Here is a 21766-nt window from a genome sequence, read left to right as displayed (position 1 = left end):
CTAGTGGGTTCGTTACTGCTGAGCCATAATGGGAACTCCTTTCCCCCACTTTCTCGAACCCACTAATTTTTATCTCTACCGCTGGATGAAAATGGATCACGGCAAATCCCCCAGTGATCTCCACGTGGCAACGTCGGTGATCAAAATCAGCCTTCCGCTTGTTCAACCCACCAGGAGAACGAGAGCAAGAAACCAACTGTGTAGTTTTAAAAGACTTATGAGGCGATTATGCACAATTTTCTTACTGAATTACCAGCTTTTAATGAATTACCATCACAGGTGTTCCTAGATAAATTTTTTGTAATGTTAAAATAATTGTTTCTAACGGGAAAAGTCTCTTTCCAAACATTCAATTTGCAAACACATGGAGCAAAACCTCTTTCAAAAGAAGCAAAGCATCTGCTTTTATTGTTAAATTTCCAGGTCACAGATTGTTTCAAAGGTTCGAATTTCCCTCTGTCTTAACAAGGCAATCCCCACCTCCAATGGTCCAATGATGACTCCTCAGTGAGCTCTGGGAAAGGTAAAACCTAAGGAGGAGCCTTGCCTTTGACCCTTCATGAACTTTGCACCAATCAGCATATTTACACACATTCTGCCAAGCAAAGAATTTCAAAACATCACTGACATGGTTTAGCCTCATAACAATGCTCCAACACCTAATCTATAAATGTGAGACACAGCTGTACCACACGACACTTAGCGGTAAGATGGCATTTCTACATCAGGTCGCTGCTGCTTAGCACACGTCGATTAAAGTTCAAGTCAATGTGGCTTGAAATGAAATTTTCTCTAGCCTTAATGACCATAAACTCACCGTCGGGTGGGGAAATGCCACTATGACAGAGGACCTCCAAGCCAGCTCCATCAAGACGGCCAGTTCCACGCGGGGCCACTAACAAGTTAAGTTTTCCGCCTGAGGTCCTTCCTCTTCGATGATGAAGGCCTGATCTGTAAGTGAAGAAGAGCTTCTGAAGTTAGGCACTGGTCTCGAGTCCAAGCCAGATCTGGAAACACTAAGGCCATGCCACTGGCAAAACTGTGGGCCTGACATGAAAGCGTGCTTAGGCCGACTCGTGACGGAACGTGATCTGAGGGAGAAGAGAGTTCCGCGAGCGTCCCGATTTCCGTTTACCAGTTCCTACATCAGTGTCACTACGCGAAGCTCTGAATTTTACATTCTGCACACACTGTCACATTTGTACGGGGATTTACAATTGTCAAAGCCGTAGGTGTGTGGTCCTCAAAAATGTCGGGCTTGCCAAGACCTGAACCAAAAACATTTCACAGTAGGTTTCAGTGCGAACCCATACAGTGGGGGGCTGTGCATAGTTATCTACGTACCAATAAAAAAGAGTCACTATGACGCGAAATTCATTACACGAACCAACAATGAGCTCGTTAACATTCTTCAAACATGTACAACACGTCGTATCACACACGTAATTTGTCCGTAGTTTAACTACTATTCCACAGATACTGGGTGTTTATACCAATAATGCTACTGGAATGAAACAATAATATTACATAGAAAAGTGTCTGACAACCAGAAATGACAAGCTCTGAAGGGCTAAATTTCAGCTCTAAATGGGTCACGCGCTGAGAAATCACTACGTATCCACAGTAATTATAAATCAAGAGATGACTGCGGGTCAGTCATTACATGTCCAAATCTAGGAAAGAATTAATTCCACAGAGGGTTTAAAAAAAAAACAGAATACAGTAATATTATACAGGGCAAATCGACAGCACAAAACTGGGTTGCCTTGTTTAGTATGAAAAGGAACAATCTGGAATTTTCATACCCTTTACGGTTCCACATGAAGCCATCTTGACAAGAACTCTTTTTAAAAGTAACCTGCTCATAAATAAAGTTGCCCAGATGCACACAACATACATACACGTATGGTTCGCCAATGAGAGCTCATTGCAAGAGCGGCATTTCACACGCGGAGGGCCAAACCACTAACGCGACACGTGATACACACGGATTTCCACTGAAGAGGGCAGAAATCTTCCCTCGAAAATAACGCCTTTAAATAGGTTTTCCTGATGAACGTTTGAAAACGAAGAGAATTCACCCGCTGAAACAGACAATTTCCCTTTAAGAAACAACATGTGAAAGGCGGAGAGTCGACGGGTCACGTTACACTTCAAGGTCAGACGGCTGTAGCTCCCAGGTGGACAGACTTCACACAACTTTGGAACAGCATCGAGACCCAGCCTTCCTCCGTGAGGTCTGGAGCCACGGCCGTTGTATACTCCGGGCCGTCCACGAGGCCTGTGACGCTTTTCCACAGCAGTCTAAACGCACTGTGTGTTTGCTTTGCAAATGATGAGTCAACGGTATGCTACATAATTAAATAATCAGTAAGAAAAGAAGTTACAGAAGATAAATTACATGTGTTCTTCCACACGTAGACTACTGCGAGCTCCCACGAGTTGGCAAAACTTCGCAACCATCATCCAGCTTCATGCTTGGCAGGATAAGGCCTCTTTGCGTAAAGAACGATTGAGAATATTGGCTCCCCACACCCAGAGCCATTCAGGCATATACTGTGCAAAAAGAAACTAAACATGGAAGAGAAAAAGGACATAAGGTTAGATCCCAAAGCCATCGACAACAAAATGCACAGATCAGCAATGATTTAAACCAACAAAGATCACAGTCACACCAAATACAAAAAAGGAAAAAACTCTGAGGAGCTCTTATATTGAGCCCCTACTTCTGCATAAGGCCCTATGCTAGACTCTTGGAAAAAAAAATGGGATCACCGCCCACGCACCCCTTTCTTCTAAGGAGGCGGACAGGCCTATGTGCAGTGATGTGATTCCATCTTTACCTAACGCGAGATGAACAGTGTGCCATGTGGTTAAGAATCACCGGCCATCCTGGCAATAAAAGGCAGGAGAAACAGACAAATGCACACCCGCTTAGTGCTGTGTGAGAAAGCTGGGGTGGAGGGGCAGGGTGGGGCTAAGGTAAGGTACGAAAGCACTGAGTCACAAACACAAACACCCCCTGGCGGAGTCTCGGGGGGTGTTGACAAAGGCTGGGGGACCTGGGGAGGACATCCGGCTGAGGCTCTCCTCCGGGGGGCGGGGCCTCCAGGGCCACGTCCCCGCCCCCCTCCAGGGGACATAGGGCAACATCCAGACACATTATCAGTTCTCACAGCTGGGGTGATGGTACTACTGGCATGTAATGGGCAGAGGTCAAGGGTGCTGGGGAACGACCCACGACAAGGAATGATCCAACTGCCAGGCCAGCAGTGCCCAGGAGGAGAAGCCCCAGGCACTGCTGACAGATCTGACTGAGACCTGAAAGTTTAACCCCTTGTAGGTTAAGGAAGGGAGGTGGACAGGTCCCCAGCGGGTGCTCAAGTTCTAGCCTTGAACAAAGGTGTAATATCAGAGGCCAGGTCACCTTTTTAAGAAACAGACCCAGGTTACTGTGCAACTCCAGGAACCACAGTGAACAAAAAGGGGATTCCAGGCCCACGAACTGCAAGCAGCTGCTCCCAGGAGGTTCCACAGAAGCTCCAGCCTAGCCACCTGGAGACAGGAGCCCCGTGTGGCCCGGAGCCAGGAGGAACCCTCCGCGAAAACAAGTAAGGTCTTTTTGGTCTTCGTTAAAGAGCCGAGATTTCATGGGAAAAAAACTACTCGAGTACCCACGCCTCTTTGGAGCCAATGTCCTACAGCAAAATGCCCTAAAATCCAAGGAGATAAAAACAAGTCGGCGTGTGGTTCCCTCACAGGAGCCCGTCAGGGGGGTCACGCTGAAACACGTGGGCACCTGACGCAGGTAGGTAATTGGACCCCTCTTCAAACGGCTTTTTTTTTTTTTAGGGCTGCACCTGCGGCACATGGAGGTTCCCAGGCTAGGTGTCCAATCAGAGGTGTAGCCACCGGCCTACACCACAGCAACGCTGGATCCCTAACCCAGTGAGCGGGGCAAAGGATCGAACCCACGTCCTTAGGAATGCTAGTCGGGTTCGTTAACCACTGAGCCATGACAGGAACTCCTCAAAGGGCATTTTTTTTCGCTATTTATTGAGCAGAGAAGGAAGCAGCAATTAGAAATCCGTTTTTCTTTCCCACTCGTGACCACTGTCTGCAGCAGGGGGACCAGCACGGAGGTGGCCTCTGCCTGTTCCCTAAGGAGGGGCAGGCGGAGACTCACTGGCTCCCGGGAGGCCTCAGCCCCCGGCAGTGGGAAGGAAAGCGCTGAGGGAGGAGGAGGAGGCTGTTCTCCTCCGGGAACTGACGGATGAGCTCCGGGGCCGATTCATCAGCCTGTGCCGTTGACAGCCACTTCGGGAAAGGAGCGCCCGGGCTCAGGCAGGGGAAGTGCAGAAAAGAGAGAGGGGGCGGGTTTCGGGTTCTGCAAGGTTTGGATGCACTGGGGGATCCTGACCCGAGCGTCCAGGCCTGCTCCTCCCCGACCACGATGCGGCGCCAGCCCCGTGGGTACCCGGTTTGGACTTGGGGACCGCAAGCCAAGGGGAGGAAGTCCACAGGACGCATGGACTGAGGGTAGGCACCCAGCTACGGGCAACGTACACAGCAGTTCAAATACAAGTGCCACTCACTCCCCAGAGACCGAGACAGGTGAGGCTTAAAACGGCGAGAAAAGATCACCAAGAACATGAGCTGGTCCTTAAACCGGAGTCTCCAAAGACGGGAAGGAGGCTGCGGTGCAGGTGTGTGGCTAAGGGCCCTGTTAGCCACAGCCAGCCCAGGAGATGGAGCCGGGGAGAAGGGCCTGGACCTCGGGCAGGGGGGCGGCCTGCCTCCCTCGGACCCTCACCCACATGGTAGGCCCAGGCCCCTCACGTCCCCCCGAACCCCGCCTCGCCTCTCGTCTTTCTTCTTTTCATTTTGGCTACGCCCAAACCAGGGATCGAACCCGAGCCACAGCAGTGACAATGCTGGATCCTTAACCGGCTAAGCCGGGCCAGGGAATCGAACCTATGCTGCCGCAAAGACAACACTAGATCCTTAACCCACTGTGCCACCCCTTTTATACAAACTACGACATGCTGGCCGAATGCGCTCCCTTCGCAGGAGACTGCAGTCAACGGCCCTGAGATCCTCCCCGAAGGGGCTCCAGGAGGACGACCCGGACCTACGCGTGACACACACCGAGGGGAAAGCGGGCCCGACCGAGGCTTCCGCGCTCTCCTGGCTTTAAGCTTGTTCCTCCGGTGCCCGCTTCCCTCCGGCCCTTCATTAATTACCGTCATCAACTACCAGCCACCCTGCCCTGGACCCAGCGACGGGGGCCCCGCCCGCCACACAGGGTCTCCGTGACCCCGTCCTCTCCCGAAACCTGGCTGCTGCCCGCGTTGCTTCCGTCAAGGGCACCAAGGATTTCCAAGATGCCCACCCTCCTAGACACGTGCTGCCCCTCGTGTGAGCGACACTGAAGGCGACCCACCTCCTCCAAACCACCTCTCCCGGGCCCTGAGCCGCTCTCCTCTCCAGCTGGCTGCCTGCCCCTCCTGGGTCTCCGGGCTGGGGCTCCTCCCCAGGCCCACGGTGCCCAAGCTCCGGGCTGCCCTGCCCAGGCTGGACCCCTCCTCTGTGCCCTCTCCTTGGAGGCCGGCCCCGCTCCACGTGCAGCCTCCCGTCTGCGTGGCGGCCAGCTCCCTTCCTCTTGAATGGTCCCTAGAACCTTCGAGTCCAGCATGTGCAGAACGCACTAGTTCTCCCCACACCCAGTTGCTTCCTCTCAGGCTCCTGCCTGAGCAAAGGACACTGCAGACCTTCCGAGGACAAATTCCTGAGTCTGCCTTCTGCGTCTTCCTTCCCCTTGACTCTGTGTGTGCGGCCTGTCACCAGAGCTTGTCAGAGGCTGGCACTGTCTTAACTCACGACGACAACACCGACTGGAGGCAACAGCACAGGATAAAACTGGACACACGGAGATCCAGTCGTGGCACAGCGAAACAAATCCGACTAGGAACTAGGAGGTTGTGGGTTTGATCCCCGGCCTCGCTCAGTGGGTTAAGGATCCAGCGTGGCCATGAGCTGTGGTGTAGGTCACAGACATGGCTTGGACCCTGAATTGCTGTGGCTCTGGCGAAGGCCGGTGGCTACAGCTCCAATTAGACCCCTAGCCTGGGAACCTCCACATGCCACTGGTGTGGCTCTAAAAAGGACAAAAGACAAAAAAAGCCAAAAAAGCCAAAACTGGACACGCGATGTCCAGCACACCAAACCTCACACCATGCGTGTCTCACACCATCAAGACTGACGGGGTGGAAAGCTGGGCAACAGTGAGATTTCTACAACCTGAGAAAATGGCATCAGAAGAAATGACAAGGACAAAAGAAAAGTCAAATGGCCAAAGCTACCAGAGAGATCTGCTACAGACAAACGAGGAAGGATGGAGCCAATCTCCACTGTGAAACTGAAACTGGCAAGGATAACTGAGGAAAATAAACCCGAGGAAAAGGGATGGTTTTAACAACTTTGCAAAGAAAACTAATCCAGGAATTAAATTAGTTTAACAGAATTTCTTGGCAGAAAAAATATTCTCAAGAAAAGTTCATCCATGTGAGCGAACTTGGTAACAACGATGGTGGTATTTTATAAACACAGGCTTCACGTCCAAATCCCACCCGCATTACACGTTTATTTCCAAGAGAAGGGCACGGTCAGCGGCTTCCAAAATTACGCTTTAGGTTTTTCTGCTTTTCTCCAGTAACTAAGGACCTAAAAATAAACACTGCAGGAAAACTTCTTCATGTTAAAGAAACTTTTAGCCAATACTTTTGATCAAAGTAAAAATTGTTGATTTACTTACCTACTTATTTGATACTAACAAATTTAGTAGTTTTTATGCAGAGTCCCCCAAATATGAGCTTGATATTTAAGAAAATTCTACATCTTGACGTTCCCATTGTGACACAAATCTGATTAGCATCCATGAGGACGCAGGTTCAATCCCTGGCCTCACTCAGTGGGTTAAGGATCCGGCGTTACCGTCAGCTGTGGTGTAGGTCGCAGACTCAGCTCGGATCCCGAGTTGCTGTGGCTGTGGTGTAGGCCAACGGCTACTGCTCCGATTAGACCCCTAGCCTGGGGACCTCCATATGCCGCGGGGACAGCTCTAAAAAGACCAAAAAAAAAAAAAAAAGAAAGAAAGAAAGAAAATTCTACATCTTAAAAAAACAAAAATTCTAAACTAGAACACCTCTACTTACTATGCCAGATAAGAAAACACAAGTCTATTATAATAAATCATTATTCTCTAATACTTAGGACCAACATTTCAAATATTTAGTAAGATTACTGTTTGTTTGTTTTAAATAGGGCTACATGTACAGTGTATGGAAGTTCCTAGGCTAGGGATCAAATCAGAGCTGTAGCCACTGGCCTACACCGCAGCCACGGCAATGCTGGATCTGAGCCACATCTGTGACTACACCACAGCTCACGTCAACACCAGACCCTTTAACCCACCAAGCAGGGCCAGGGATCAAATGCGCATCCTCATGGATACTAGTCAGGTTCATTACTGCTGAGCCAGGACAGGAACTCCAACAAGATTACTCTTTAAAACATTAAAGATCCAAATGTTCGGCATGTCTGAAGACTAAAATAAAGTTCTAGGGGGTTCCTGTGCGATGCACTGCATTAAGAATCCAGCATTGTCACTGCAGCGGCTCGGGTCGCTGCTGCAATGCAGGGCGATCCCTGGCCTGGGAACTTCCACGTGCATGCTGTAGGTACAGTCAAAAAAAACGAAATTCTATGTTTTTTTGAACAAGTGAATCCAAGAACGTACTGAGATACTATCCAACATAACGGTTACATGAAATAAAGGCCTCTTTCAGGGCCTTATGTCTGGGATTACACTACTGACTGACACAGCCCCTTGCGCATTTATTTTGAAATTTCCGTGTAAATACCTAGTATTTGTACGCTGCTACCATCTATCTACATTAAAGCAGCATGTGTCATCTTGCAGATGTCATGCAGATTGAAGCTTTGAACGTTCTGAACAGAGTAATTCCCCAAAAGTGGATTCAGTGACTCAACCGGAACCATTAAGGATTAAGAATCAGAATCTACAATTCTCATCTCTCGGCACCAGGCCTCGATCGGATTCCCCGTACCGTGCAGAAAGGCTGAGGACGCATTAACCGAATCACCAGAGCCGAGCGCCAACTGTTACCTGGATAGAATGGGACCAGTACCCCGGTGGTCCTCTTTGAAATGCCCAGGGTAGAAACAGCATGATGTGCGTACACTTTTGGTGAAGGCACCAACCAGGGGCACTTGTGCAGAAAGCTGCCAGGCGTGGTCACGTTGGTGGCCACGTAGAACGGGATCAGACTCTGGACAAAGATTCCTTTGGAAGCATATTCATACTGCAGGGCTCTGCTGAAGTGGTCTAAATACGCCTGTCAAAACAGGAGGGGAAAAGACGGAATTTTTCGGGACCTTCGAAGAGACTCAGGAGAGAAAAGACTTCGTGTTGCCACAGGAGAAAATACAGCGTCAGCCAACACGAGCTGCTGCTGCGAGAGCGCTCAACTAAGTGGCCCAGACCCTTGCGACGCGCACGCTCCCGCAGGACGGCACCAACCTTGGACGCCGAAAACGCCGCCAGCTGGGGGGTGGGCTTGCAGCAGGAGCCGGAGGAGATGGTGACGACGGCCCCCTTCTTCCTCTCCACCATCCCCGGCAACACTATGCGCACCAGCAGGCTGGCCGCGGCGATGTTCACGTTCACGATGTCCCAGAGCGTGTCCTCCGAGACCTGGGTGAAATACTGGGGGTAGGGGTAGAACACGCCCACGTTGTTCACCAAGATGCCAATGTCTCTGTCCTTCAAGGCCTCCCGGATCCGGTCGTAGATCTCGCGGCCGCTGCTGAAGTCCGCCACGATGACGTCTGTTTCCACGCGGTAGGCGTCAGCGATGTCCCTGGCGACCGTTTGCAGCTTCTCTTGGTTCCGGCTGATCAGGACGATGTTGAGCCCGCGGCTGGCCAGCTCCTCTGCGTAGGCCCTGCCAATCCCATCTGTGGCACCTACGGTACAAAGCAGGGAAAGACAGCAACTCATTCCACGGCGCCACCGCCCCTGGACTCGAAGCGCCCCATGTCCAGGCTGAACAGATAAGGAGTCCCCCTAGAAATAAACTGCTTCTGCAACTGGTCCGTCAAGCACGAGGTCAAACCCGCAACACGAAGGATACGGGCTAGGCAGCTGCTCGCCCAGACACCCTGACAGCTGGCGCGAGAGGAGCTGCCCATTGGCTGGGGGGACCATCAGGCATTGGGCAATGGTCTTCAGACTTTTATCTGGCTTGGAGGAGTGCCAGGAGTTACCTTCCTGGGAAACAGTGACAAATTACAACGACATCTAGTATGTTTGACTTTTAAGGGCCACACCCATGGCATCTGGAGGTTCCCCCGCTACAGCTGCCAGCCTACACCACAGCTCACAGCAACACTGGATCCTGAACCCACTGAGCGGGGCCAGGGATCAAACCCACAACTTCATGGTTCCTAGTCAGATCTGTTTCCACTGCGCCATGACAGGAACTCCTACAATGAAATTTAAAATAAGGGAAGCATTTCTGAAAATGCTAACAGTCTGTAAGGACACTAGCAGAACAGAGCGCAATGGAAAAACAGGGGGTAGGAGGGCGGGGCCGGAGCAGGACTGGGAGGGGAGAGGGCGGAACACGAAGGACAGAAAGTCCAGGAAAACGCTTCCAAGCTGAGGGCAGTGAAGAACGACGAACATGGAGTTCCCGTCGTGGCTCAGTGGTTAACGAATCCGACTAGGAACCATGAGGTTGCGGGGTCAATCCCTGGCCTTGCTCAGTGGGTTAACGATCAGGTGTTGTCATGAGTTGTGGTGTGGGTCGCAGACGCGGCTCGGATCCAGCGTTGCTGTGACTCTGGCGTAGGCCAGTGGCTGCAGCTCTGATTCGACCTCTAGCCTGGGAATCTCCATACGCCATGGGAGCGGCCCTAGAAAAGGCAAAAAGGCCAAAAAAAAAACAAAAAAAAAACCACGAACATAATCATAACAGAGTTTTATTTTTATTTTTTAAATTTTAAATTTTTATTTTTGGCTGCGCCCATAGCACATGGAAGTTCTTGGGCCAGGGGTCAAGTCTGTGCCATAGCAGGGACAACACTGGATCTTTAACCCGCTGAGCCACAACGGAAGTCCCATAAATTTCATTTTTTTATCCTATGAAAACATTAAATTCACTAACTCCTTGAATGATGCATCCAACCTAAAACACAGATTAAACAGTAAAGAGGATTTCACTTTTAGGCAAGAATTGGAGTTCCCGTTGTGGCTCAGCAGTAACAAATCTGACTGGCATCCATGAGGACGCAGGTTCGATCCCTGGCCTTGCTCAGTGGGTTAAGGATCTGGCGCTGCCGTGAGTTGTGGTATCGGTCGTGGACTTGGCTCAGATCCCACATTGCTGTGGCTGTGGCATAGGCCAGAAGCTGCAGCCCCGATGTGACCCCTAGCCTGGGACTTCCAGGTGCCACGGGTGCAGCCCTAAGCAGCCAAAAAATAAAAAAATATATTAATTAATGAATTAGGCAAGAATTGAAATCCCATCTCTCACCACTCACGACTGCCCATCTTCCATACTGCTTGATCAGATCGGCTCTGCTCACCAGGCGAGGGATGAAATGCAGCCTGATGAGGCTGTAAAAGTCACAGACAACCGTGATGCTCTTCCTGGCCGTGTACCAGGCGCCAACCAGGGCCAGGGCTTCCATGTAGCAGTTGCAGGACCTGGCGATTTCCCTGTACAAGAGGTAGAAGCTGTCGACGGCAGCCATGGCAGCCTAAGGGGAGGGGAAGAGAGCCGGGGGCTTTGCTTAGTACAGTGACGGAACACGCAGTTTCCGGGAAGAAACATGTCTGGGGACATCAGAGCTTAACCATTTTGCATTCAAGTAACAGCGACTGGTCAAATGCACGCAGCCGTGGCTGCCGCCAATTGTCAATTTAGGATCTCGCGACCGAGCACGTGTCCCTTAGGAAGGTCTTTCCTTCTAAGATTAGTCCACAGGACGGTTAAGAGTTATCAACTTCCGGAGTTCCCGTCGTGGTGCAGTGGTTAACGAATCCGACTAGGAACCCGAAGGTTGCGGGTTCGATCCCTGCCCTTGCTCAGTGGGTTAACGATCCGGAGTTGCCGTGAGCTATGGTGTAGGCCGCAGACGCGGCTCGGATCCCGCATTGCTGTGGCTGTGGTGTAGGCCAGTGGCTACAGCTCTGATTCGACCCCTAGCCTGGGAACCTCCATATGCCGAGAGAGCGGCCCAAGGAATGGTAAAAAGACAAAAGACAAAAAAAAAAAAAAAGAGTTATCAACTTCCTACTAAAATGCAGGCACTGTGCTAAGTGCTGCGGATACGGAGCCAAACACGATGTGCTCTGTGCCCTGAAGCAGCGCCTCGTCCGGCCTGATGACAGGCACAGACCTTCTAACTCTCCTAACAGCGGAAGTATGTCTATTTGTTTCACTCAACTGATCTCCTCAAAACTGGCAAACGCAGAGGGCCTACTATCCACGAGGAGACAAAGCAGAAGAAACAGAAGTAATATTAAGATATGACTTTGGGCTCAAAGAACTTACAACCCATTGGAGACAAAACTAAACTCTAAGAACCTTTAACATAAATTAGATTATGTATAAATCACATTCATAAGTGTATACTTAAAAAGAGATACTCCCCAAACTGGAGGAACTAGTTCTCTCAAACGGCCGTGGATAAGCACCCTCTATCTTGCTGACACCACTGTCACCACGACCTCTGACCTCTGGCCCCTGCCGTGTGAGGAAAGAAAAGCCCAACACAATTCCTGTAGGCATCCACAGAGCAGGCATCACGAAGCACTAAAGATTCAAAGATGAATTAAATACCTGCACCCAGGAGAAGAGACGGACATTTAACAGAACTTTAATGCCATATGAACGGGTGTACATGGCCTGTGATCGCAAATAACCCTGAAGAGGCAGAGCAAGGCCGGGCACGACCAAGGCTGATGAACTTCGTCCTAGACTAGACCTGGGGGACCCCTGAGGCTTGACCTGTGTGCCATCCACGAGGTGTGACATCCACAAGATGAGCCAGCCCCAATACAGTTAAACCACAGGGAGCTCAAACTGCACAAGGATACAGCATTTATTACACAAAGGAAAGTGGGTGCAAAGCCAAAACTATCTGCATAAAACTTTGGGAAGTGGGAGTTCCCATCATGGCGCGGCGGAAACGAATCCGACGAGGAACCATGAGGGTGCGGGTTTGATCCCTGGCCTCGCTCAGTGGGTAAGGATCCGATATTGCCTTGAGCTGTGGTGCAGGTCACAGATGCGGCTTGGATCTGGCATTGGTGTGGCTGCGCTGCAGGCTGGCAGCTGTAGCTCCAATTCGACCCCTGGCTGGGAATCTCCATATGCCTCAAGTGTGGCCCTAAAAAGCAAAAACAAAAAAACTTCTAGAAGTGGACCCACTTACAGAAATTGTATTAGAATAGAAAGAAAAAAAAATGCTGAAACTGGGAAAATGCCAAACAATAGCAGCAAAAGGTGGCAGAAGCGTAAGGAAAAAAAAGTGAATTCCCTCCCATTCCAGTGCAACGCAGTCTGAGCTCTGCCAAGTTTCGAAGGGTGATAAATGAACTAAGCAGGAGAAAACAAATTAACCACTGGAATGGAACACCTTGTAAGAATGACGCCACGCTGAAAACAGGCACATAAGGCAATGAAAACACTCTTAACATAGACATGTATGTATCGACATATAGGTGTGTTCAGTGCCTATATGAACGTAGAGTCCAAATCACAAACCCACGAAACACACGAAAGAAACATGACAACTGAAGAAACAGGCAGGAGGATTCCCAAAGGGCCGGCACTAAGGACAGAGTCCCGCAAACCTCAAAGCGCCCATCCCCACTGTAATTCGAATTAAGGTGGCGGGGCATCAAGTAAGTTAAAGCAGCATCTTTCTCAGATAACAGCGCAGCAAATGACGGAAGGGGCCCTCTATTTCTAGTAAAATGCCGTACTCCTTAGGGTTTGGTTATAGAAACTTCTCTCATAATTAATCAAATACTAGGCCATGAGGAAAGGAAATGCAAAAAATAACACTTGTAGGAGTTCCCTGGTGGCTCAATAAGTTAAGGATCCGGCGTTGACGGTACGGCGGCTCAGGTCCCTGAACCCTGGCCCAGGAACTTCCCCATGCTGCAGGGATGGCCAAAAAATACTACTGCTATTCACACCAGCGTGTTTCAAACAAAATGCAATAAAGTTAGAAATAACAAAACTATGACAAAAAGTACTAGATACTTGGAATGTTAAATCTACTCCTCAAAATAAGAGATGGGTGCATATTTAAGCTGCTAAAACAATCTTCTCAACGCAAAGCAGAAGACCTGTATCAAGGCCCAACAGGCGGCAGCCAAAGGCACACGCGTGGGGAGTCACGAGAGAAGTGCCTCTGACAAGGTTCCAGCTGCACAGGGGGCAGGTGTGCCCCGTGGAGTGAGCCCACCCCCGTGGGAAGCTGTGTAAAGGGAACGTCAAGCCCCTCAGACACGGTTTTTTCCAAGAATTTGACCATCTGTGAAGGAAAACCTCCAGCAAAAGATGCCTGACCGTGAGGAGGGGCCCGAGTTTCCTGCTCCATCGTGAGCCACCCGTGGTCCCCCTTACCTCCTCTCTGGGGCCTCAGGAACACGCGCCTCTGCCTTCTCTCACAGCCAATCTGTGAACAAAAACCAACAAGAAACAAATGCCTCTCCTTTGCCGTCGAAGCTCAGGTGGGAAAATTTCATAGAAAACTAAGACCAGAGGTTCTGAAAAGCAGGAAAACGCAGAACTCTGTGCACAGGCCGCAGGGCCTCCGTGTCCGGGCCAGGCAGGCTCCACCACCGCCGGCTGGGGGAAGGCTCGGTTGGGAGGCACCCCTTCCCTGCGCCTTTTTCCTAAGGACTGTTCCAAAAGACGGGACGAAGCTGGCTCAGAGGGCCGGCGTGGGGCAGGGGCAGCAGCCACCTCCTCCCCCACTCTCTGCAAACCACCGACCTGCCTGCCAGCTGCAGGGCTCTGGAGCTGCACCGGCCTGGCATCCATGCCAAATTCCTGGCAGATTCAGGCGGGCCCACCTGAGCACCTGCGTGATGGGCTGGCAGCGTGCAGAGGGTACGGTCCCTTCCTGCCTGTGAGGGGGTAGGGGCTTCAGAAAGAGGCAAGGCAAGGAAATCCAGGGCCACCCCCTCCTCTCCTTCCAGCCCACACCCACTAGTACCTATTTTGGTTCTGAACCACTATCGCACCCCCCGCCTGCCCTGCAGGCTGCGTTCCCAGGGGAGCTGGGGCCAGCTCTCCCTCCTGTCCATTCCTCCAGCACCTTCCACAGCCCCTTACACATTTATCCACAGTCATGTGCTGCCAAGCCTCTGGGCCAGCTCTCAGTCTTGTTCCCCCATGAGGAGGGGACCACGGAACAGAACAGAGGAGTCGGGCCTCCAACCCAGCTCGGCTGATCTCTCAACTCTGCCCACCAGACCCCCTCACGACTGGTTTGGGTGGGACAGGTCATCACAATATTTAAAACTGGAGTTCCAGGAGTTCCCGTCGTGGCTCAGTGGTTAATGAACCAGACTAGCATCCATGAAGACGCAGGTTCGATCCCTGGCCTCGCTCAGTGGGTTAAGGATCCGGCATTGCCATGAGCTGTGGTGTAGGTCGCAGAGGTGGCTCGGACCTGGCATGGCTGTGGCTGTGGTGTAAGCCGGCAGCTATAGCTCCGATTCGACCCCTAGACTGGGAACCTCCGTATGCCACAGGTGGAGCCCTAAAAAGCAAAAATAATTAAAAAAATTAAATTGCAGTTCCACCAGACAGCTACCTTATACATTTATCATTGGTTAGATTTTTTTTTTTAAGTCACAGAGAATCAAAGGGTTGAAGGCATTCTAGGTGTGAAATACAACTTATCATTCCACAGAGGCAGCCCAAGATGCACATACCTGACTCACAGAGACCAAACTCACAAGAAACTGACGAATAAACAAATAAATAAATAGTCTTTTTAGGGCCTCACCTGCAACATAGAGAAGTTCCCAAGCTAGAGATTGAATTGGAGCTACAGCTGCCAGCCTACGCCACAGCCACAGCAAATCGGTATCTGACCCGCATCTGTGACCTACCCCACAGCTCATGGCCACACCGGATCCTTAACCCACTGAGCAAGGTCAGGGATCGAACCTGCATCCTCCTGGATGCTAGTCAGATTCCTTTCTGCTGAGTCACTACGGGAACTCCCGAAACGGATAAATTTAAATACCAGTTTAGTTGTGAATGATAAAAAAAAAAACAGCCAAGAAGCCTAAAGACGCATGGTCCTTAGCCTGTGGGCAAGTCTACGTGGAAAACCAAACTACTAGAAGAGCAAAGAGGAGAACAGAAAGTGTTGGAGGCTAAGGACCCCCCGCCCGCCTAAGGAAGCCAGGGCACCAGGGAGCAGAGGGGAGGCAGAGCCTGGCACTGCCTAAGGCCACCTGCCAGGCACTGGTGACACCACTGTGCTCACGGCATGGGGACGTGCACCCCGGGGTGGACCCAGGGCTGGGAGGGGAGCCCAGGTCGTGAGGTGCTTTGCACCGAGCAGCAGTGCTGGACTTAGTCTCTGGGCGAGTCCCTTACGCCAAAGGCGGGAGCCAAGTGGGTCTGGTACAGAAGACAGCAGGTGGCAGTGGTGGAGGTATGGTGATAGCATGGCGGGAAGTGAGGAGCCTGGGCCCCCGGCCCTCCAGATGGGGACGAGGCAAAGGTGGACTGAGAGTGCGAGGCTCTGTCACCCAGTCCCAGCTGCTCCTCACACACCCCAGACACCTTCGCCCCCTGGCTCGCACCTCGATGGGCCAGAAGGGGCCAATAATCGGAAATCACACGCCCCTGCCCTCCTTGTCACCCCCCTTCCCCACCCGTGTAAGGACATGGTGGAACACAATGCCTTTCTAAGGAAAGGAGAAATCAGGACGCCCCCCTTGCCACCCCCCCACCCCCCGCACCATCCAACTCTAGGAATGCTCAAGGAAGCACAGTCTGAAAGGAGTTTACTGCCCGTTTAGGTCGAGAAGGCTCTCGAGCTTTGTAGAGATGCCAGGCAGCATGTGGCTTGTTCTGAGGCTGGACCAGCTCACTGCTGCGTGGCTGGGTACCAGTCTAAAGCTCAGAGCAACCCATTCCTGGTCTCTGTACAAGCTGCCTGTTCAAGTTCCTCTAAAGCTTTGTTTCCTGGCCTCCACAGGAAACTAAAACATCACTGAACAACACAGGAAAACAGAACTGTCCCCCCGAACAGGAAAAGCAGCGCAATGCCTTATTGTCTGTGAGGCATTTCTGCTTCTACAGGGCACCCCTCGCCAGCGGTAACTCCTCAGACACCCGCAGGTCTCCCCGGCAAAGACTTCGGGTCACTGTGAGAGTCGTGCAGGTTCATCCTCGGTGAAACAGGTACCACCCTTGTGAGTGATGCTGACGGGGGAGGCGCTGCGTGTGTGGGAGGGAGCAGGTGCTATAGATGGAAATCTCTCTACCTCCCTGTCAATTGTATCATAAACCTAAAGCTGCTGAAAAAAGGTCTTTAAAAAAAAATAACCCTTTGAAGGGGCATTACAACTATAAAAGCATCATCTGAAAATTATGGTCCAAAGTCCAAGGAGCAAAGTCATCTCTTCAAAGCGCATCTGCTGCGCCTGTAACATTATCCTGACCTACGGTTTCGCTGAGTCAACCCCACAGAGAAAAAGGCAGTCAGATCTGAGATGAAAACCCTGAGCCACCAGAGCTCTGGGAGCAGCGTCTTGGCTGAAACACAGGCGTCACCAGGCTCTCCAACTGCCACCTGGTGGGGGATGGTCCACGAACACAAAAGGCGGACTGGCCACAATGTTGTCAGAGAAAATAAAGCGAGTCTGACGCGGAAAAGGCATTTAAAGCACCACCGAACAAAAGGGAGTGGCGTCGTAAACGTCGGCCCCTCTGCAGGGACCACGTCCCGCTCTTCACACCTCGGAAACATGTCGCCTTAGGCAGCAAGGGGTCTCTGCAGGTTAGGACCCTGAGATGGGAGATGAGCCCGGATTATCCAGGTGGGTCCAATGTGATCACACGTGTCCTTATTAGAAGGCGGCAGAAGGGTCAGAGTCAGAGAAGAAAATGTGCCCAAGAAGCAGAGGCGGAGAGAGTGCGGAGGTCAGAGCGCAGAGGTCAGAGGCTGCTGGACTGGCAGATGCTGAGAGGGGCCACAGGTCAAGGAATGCAGGCACCTCCAGAATCTGGCAAAGGTCAAGAAACTGATTCTCCCCAGAATCTCTTTGCTGACACCTTGACTTTAGCCCAGAGAGACTGACCTGAGACCCCTAACCTCCAGAACTGCAAGAGAATAACCAGATCTTGTTTTAAACTACCAGGTTTGTGGTGATTTGTGCTAACAGCCACAGGAAGTTCCGATGGGCAGAGGGACAAACGATGATCGGTCTAGTTTTCAGGACAAAAAAGAGACAAGTTGCAAATCCAGCAACATCCCTCAAACCAAAACCTTCAAGTGTCATGGGGAAGCAGAAATACCCTGAGAGATTCCTAAGATCTTCGACTGGCTGAGGGGGTCTTCGGCAGCCTCGACGACAGCTGGCAGGGTCCAACCTTTCACTAAGGCTCCAGGGTCAGGGGTGTTATGTTCATTAACATTTTTTTTTCCCCCAGAGAAGTCTTGCTTCTTTCACACACAGCCTGGACCTGCCTTGCTCTCAGCACTCAAACCGGAGCTGTCCTTGTAAGGCCAGCCCAAGGCCCATCTCCCCAGCTCAGGCCCGGCATTCACTGATAAGGTTCCGGCCACGGCCAGGCGCTGGGCAAGAACGAAGCCCGAGTCCCTCGTCCTTTCCCGGGCCCACCCTGCGCCATCTGAGCTCCCTCCGCTCTCGCCCACGGGGCACGTGAGTGTTTAGTTTGTCTCTTTCTTGGTTCCCCAAGAGAGCACAGGCCTCCTGAGGGCAGGAGACACATCTAAGACTAGCTTTTCTTTTCTTTTTCTTTTTGCCTTTTCTAGGGCCACTCCTGTGACGTATGGAGGTTCCCAGGCTAGGGTCCAATCGGAGCTGCAGCCACCGGCCTGCGCCAGAGCCACAGCAACGCGGGATCCAAGCCATGTCTGCGACCCACACCACAGCTCATGGCAACGCCAGATCCTTAACCCACTGAGCAAGGCCAGGGATCGAACCCGCAACCTCGTGGTTCCGTTAACTACTGCGCCACGACGGGAACGCCTAAGACTACTTTTTCCATAATGTAAGCAAACTGAGAGATACACAGACGAGCTGGAAAACGTCTTATGCACAGTTCAAAGAACAGTAAACCAAACACCCACACAGCCACCCGACTTCACAGACACAAGCAGAGTCTCAGGCGCCCTGATGCTTCCTCTCTGATCCCACCCCTTCCGCCACCCTGGGGGTGACCACACTCCTAAATTCTGGCATCATCGTTCCCTTGCTTTTGTGTTCATTTTTGAACAGTTGCACTGTTATCACCCCTGCACGGATTGTGAAATAACAGTATCACGTCTTGCCTGGTTTTGACTGTCCCATGAAGGAACCAAAACCACGCACATCCCTGGGTGACTGGTTTCTTGCACGTGGTGTTGTCTGGGAGACGCTGGAGCTGCAGGCCACAGGCGCCACCGCTGTGAGACCCATCTACTCGCTCTCCTGCTCACGGGCACCAGCGTTGTTCTTGCCGGTTCTGGCTTTACAGTCACGAACAGCGCTGCCATGAACATTCCTGCACGTGTTGTCCTGGCACATACACAGGAGTTTCTGGAAGGGACAGGCCTACGAGCGGAACTGCGGGGCCACAGGGCATCCACAGGTTCCACGAGAAGCTGCCAAAGCGGCTGAACCCACTTACACACCCACCAGCAGCAAGTGTGCGCTCACACTGCCTCCTCTCAATGGCTGGCAGGGTCCAACGGTTCACCTGCCAGAGGCTGGCTGTGAAACGGGATCTCCCAGTGGTTTTCGTTTACATTTCCTGACTACTAACCAGGGGAATGACACTCTGCTGATATGTATGCGCTGCTGGCCTTTTCCCATCTAGGAAATGCCTGTTTCAGCTTTTGGCCTTTTTTCTTCCTTTTCTGTCAGAGTTACAAGAATTCTTTCTATATTCTACATGCTAGTGCTCTGTATGTTCTGTCTCTTTACAGTGCTTTTAAATCAACTGACTGTCTTAACTTTACTGTCGTACTGTCGTCAAATGTATCAATCTTCTTCCTGCACAGTTTGTGCTTGTCATGTTCTAGTTGAGGAATCCCATCTTAGCCCCAGGTCGTCAAGACGTTTCCTGTACTATGTTCTAAAATTTGCTTACAAATTTGCTTTTCAGACTTAAGTCGTGAATCTCCCCTCACTGCCTGACGGGGTGAGGCTGCGATCACATCCATCTCTGCTCTGCCTCCTTCCGCCTGGCACGGTGCTATTTCTCTCATAAACAGAAGCAAATAATGCTTTGGGTTCAAAGCTCAAATTTCACTCTCAGGGAGAAAGAACTCGGGACGCTTCTCAAACTCTGGATCGGCACTCTGACCAAGTTCTTCCTGGTGTTTCATGACTGCGTGGAATTTCCTTACCATCCTTAGCACATGTTTGGGATAGCACGAACCTGAGCTGATGGGGGGGCTGCGTGGAGGGAGCAGAACATGGGAGTTCTCATCCAAGATCGGACAGCCCTCAGTTTCAGGTCTCCATAGCTGCGGTAGGAATTAAAATAATAACAGCATCCACTCCCCGGTACAGACCCAAGATAAGTGAAAACTGAGGCTCATGCAAAAACTTGCACGGCCATGTTCATGGCAGCATTACTTACTCACTAGCTAAGAAGTGGAAACATCCCAGATGCAACAACAGATGATGGATACACAAAATGTGGCCTCTCCACGTAAGGGAATGTTAGTCAGCAATAAAAAGAATGAAGTAGGAAAAAAGAAAAAAAAAAAAAGAATGAGGTAGGGACAGATGTTATGACAGGCACAAACCTTGAGGCTAGTATGCTCAGTCAAAGCCAGACAGAAATGTCCAGAAAAAGCAAATCCAGAGATAGAAAGGAGAGCTGCGCTGCCATGGGACGGGGGAGGGGGAGTGAATGCTAATGGGGTGGGATCTCTTTGGAGGATGATGGGAAGGTTCTAGAATGAAGCAGGTGGACCAAGGTGAATATGCTGCTATGAACAGTACACTGTTAAGTGGCTAAGCTAAAGTGGCGAATTTCATGTTATGTGAATTTTATCTCAAAAAAAAAAACCTACTAAAAAATACCAATTTGTTTAACTCTATGCCCCTGTAGTATTTTTGCAGCGGTGACGCACACAGACTATGAAAAGAGACACCCTGGATTCGAATCCAGACTCCCCTGTAAGAACCTGAGATTCCTTTCCATCCCTTGTAAACAGGGGGATGAAAGCTCCTGCTTAAATGACATCATCTGTATAAAGTGCTCACTACAGAGCCTAGAACATAATAAGTGCTCAATAAGCCCTAGCTATTAGCCCCCATACTTCAGCGCTCACCGTCAGCTAATGGCTATTTGTAACGCTCAACGTTAAAATGAGAGCTGGCTTTATGCAAAAGACTCCCCTAAAAGCTTTACACCTCTCATCTCACTTGTCTCATCCACCTTATTAGGCAGAATTAAATCACTCCCAGCTTACAGAAACCAAGCTAAGCTGACATACACAGGGCTCCGCAGCTAAAAAGTGAGCAGTGGGAATTCAGATCAAGGTCTATCAAACTCCAGAGGCCAGGCTGGCGATTCCCACTGTGAGACCCCCCCAGGCGGGCATCATGCTGGCACCGCCGAGAGGGCCGCCGGGCTTGCCGTCGCCGGGCTGTGTCTGGGCTGCACGTTCCTTTGGAACAGCGACAGCCTCACGGGTCTCCAGAACCCTTCCCCTCTGGCACGGGGCAGGGCCAAACAACCAACCTCCGCTGGGGAACTGGTGGTGCCCTTTCGCCAAGAACCTCTTATTCTCAACTACTTCTAAATCAGAACAAAGACAACGACAACAAACCCCACTCAGACAAGTCCTTTGGAAACGAAAATAAAGAAGCACAAAGGGGTGATTTTTCAGAGCCTCGTGGAGAGCACTCGGGTCAGGTCTGGAGAAGAGTAGGGCCTGCGCCCGGGGTGGGTGGGGCCCCAGGTCTGCCGGGGCCTGGGGGAGGGGCGGGCCCAGACGAGCGGGTGCTCAGCGGGGTGCAACGCCTGCATGGAGTTGGGAAAGGGGCGCTCAGCGGGGACAGGTCAGGAATGAGAGATGCTGGGGCGGCGGTCCAAGCGAAGGGAGGGACGAAGGGGTCCAGGGGTCCCGGGTGTCTCGGCGCGGATGGTACCCGTCCCAGGGGGCGTGGTGGGGAGTTAGAGGGAGGGGCCGGAGCGAAGCGCCGGCGGCGCCAAGCGGGACCAGGAGGGTCTGGGTCCCCGGGCCGGGTGCGGTGGGGCCGGTACCTGCAGAGGCGGCGCAGTCTCGGAACCAGTCCCGCCAAAGACAAGCGGCCGCCGCCCCCGTCACCACTGCCGCAGCAGCCGCGGGCCGCGCCCCCACGTGACCCGCGCACGCGCTGGGGGGCGGGGCCTTGATGGGATCCGCCCCCGGCGTCCAGACGCGCGGGCTCACTCGAGTGCGCGTG

The 21766-nt window shown here is 51.6% G+C and overlaps 1 protein-coding gene across 1 annotated transcript; it reads right to left on the bottom strand.

Moving 5' to 3' along the window:
* Positions 1–379: 379 nt before the first annotated feature.
* Positions 380–21681, bottom strand: HSDL1 (hydroxysteroid dehydrogenase like 1). Its single transcript, XM_047791064.1, is given in 6 exon segments — positions 380–2571; positions 8189–8212; positions 8214–8417; positions 8603–9048; positions 10620–10845; positions 21585–21681. Coding segments are annotated over 5 exon segments (993 nt in total). The 5' UTR covers positions 10840–10845; positions 21585–21681; the 3' UTR covers positions 380–2472.
* Between the last annotated feature and the right edge of the window lie 85 nt (positions 21682–21766).

This window comes from Phacochoerus africanus, chromosome 8, assembly GCF_016906955.1.
Source record: "Phacochoerus africanus isolate WHEZ1 chromosome 8, ROS_Pafr_v1, whole genome shotgun sequence".
Taxonomy (NCBI): Eukaryota; Metazoa; Chordata; class Mammalia; order Artiodactyla; family Suidae; genus Phacochoerus; species Phacochoerus africanus.
Note: the sequence above shows the minus strand (reverse complement) of the source record. Positions and strands in the feature narration are given on the sequence as shown.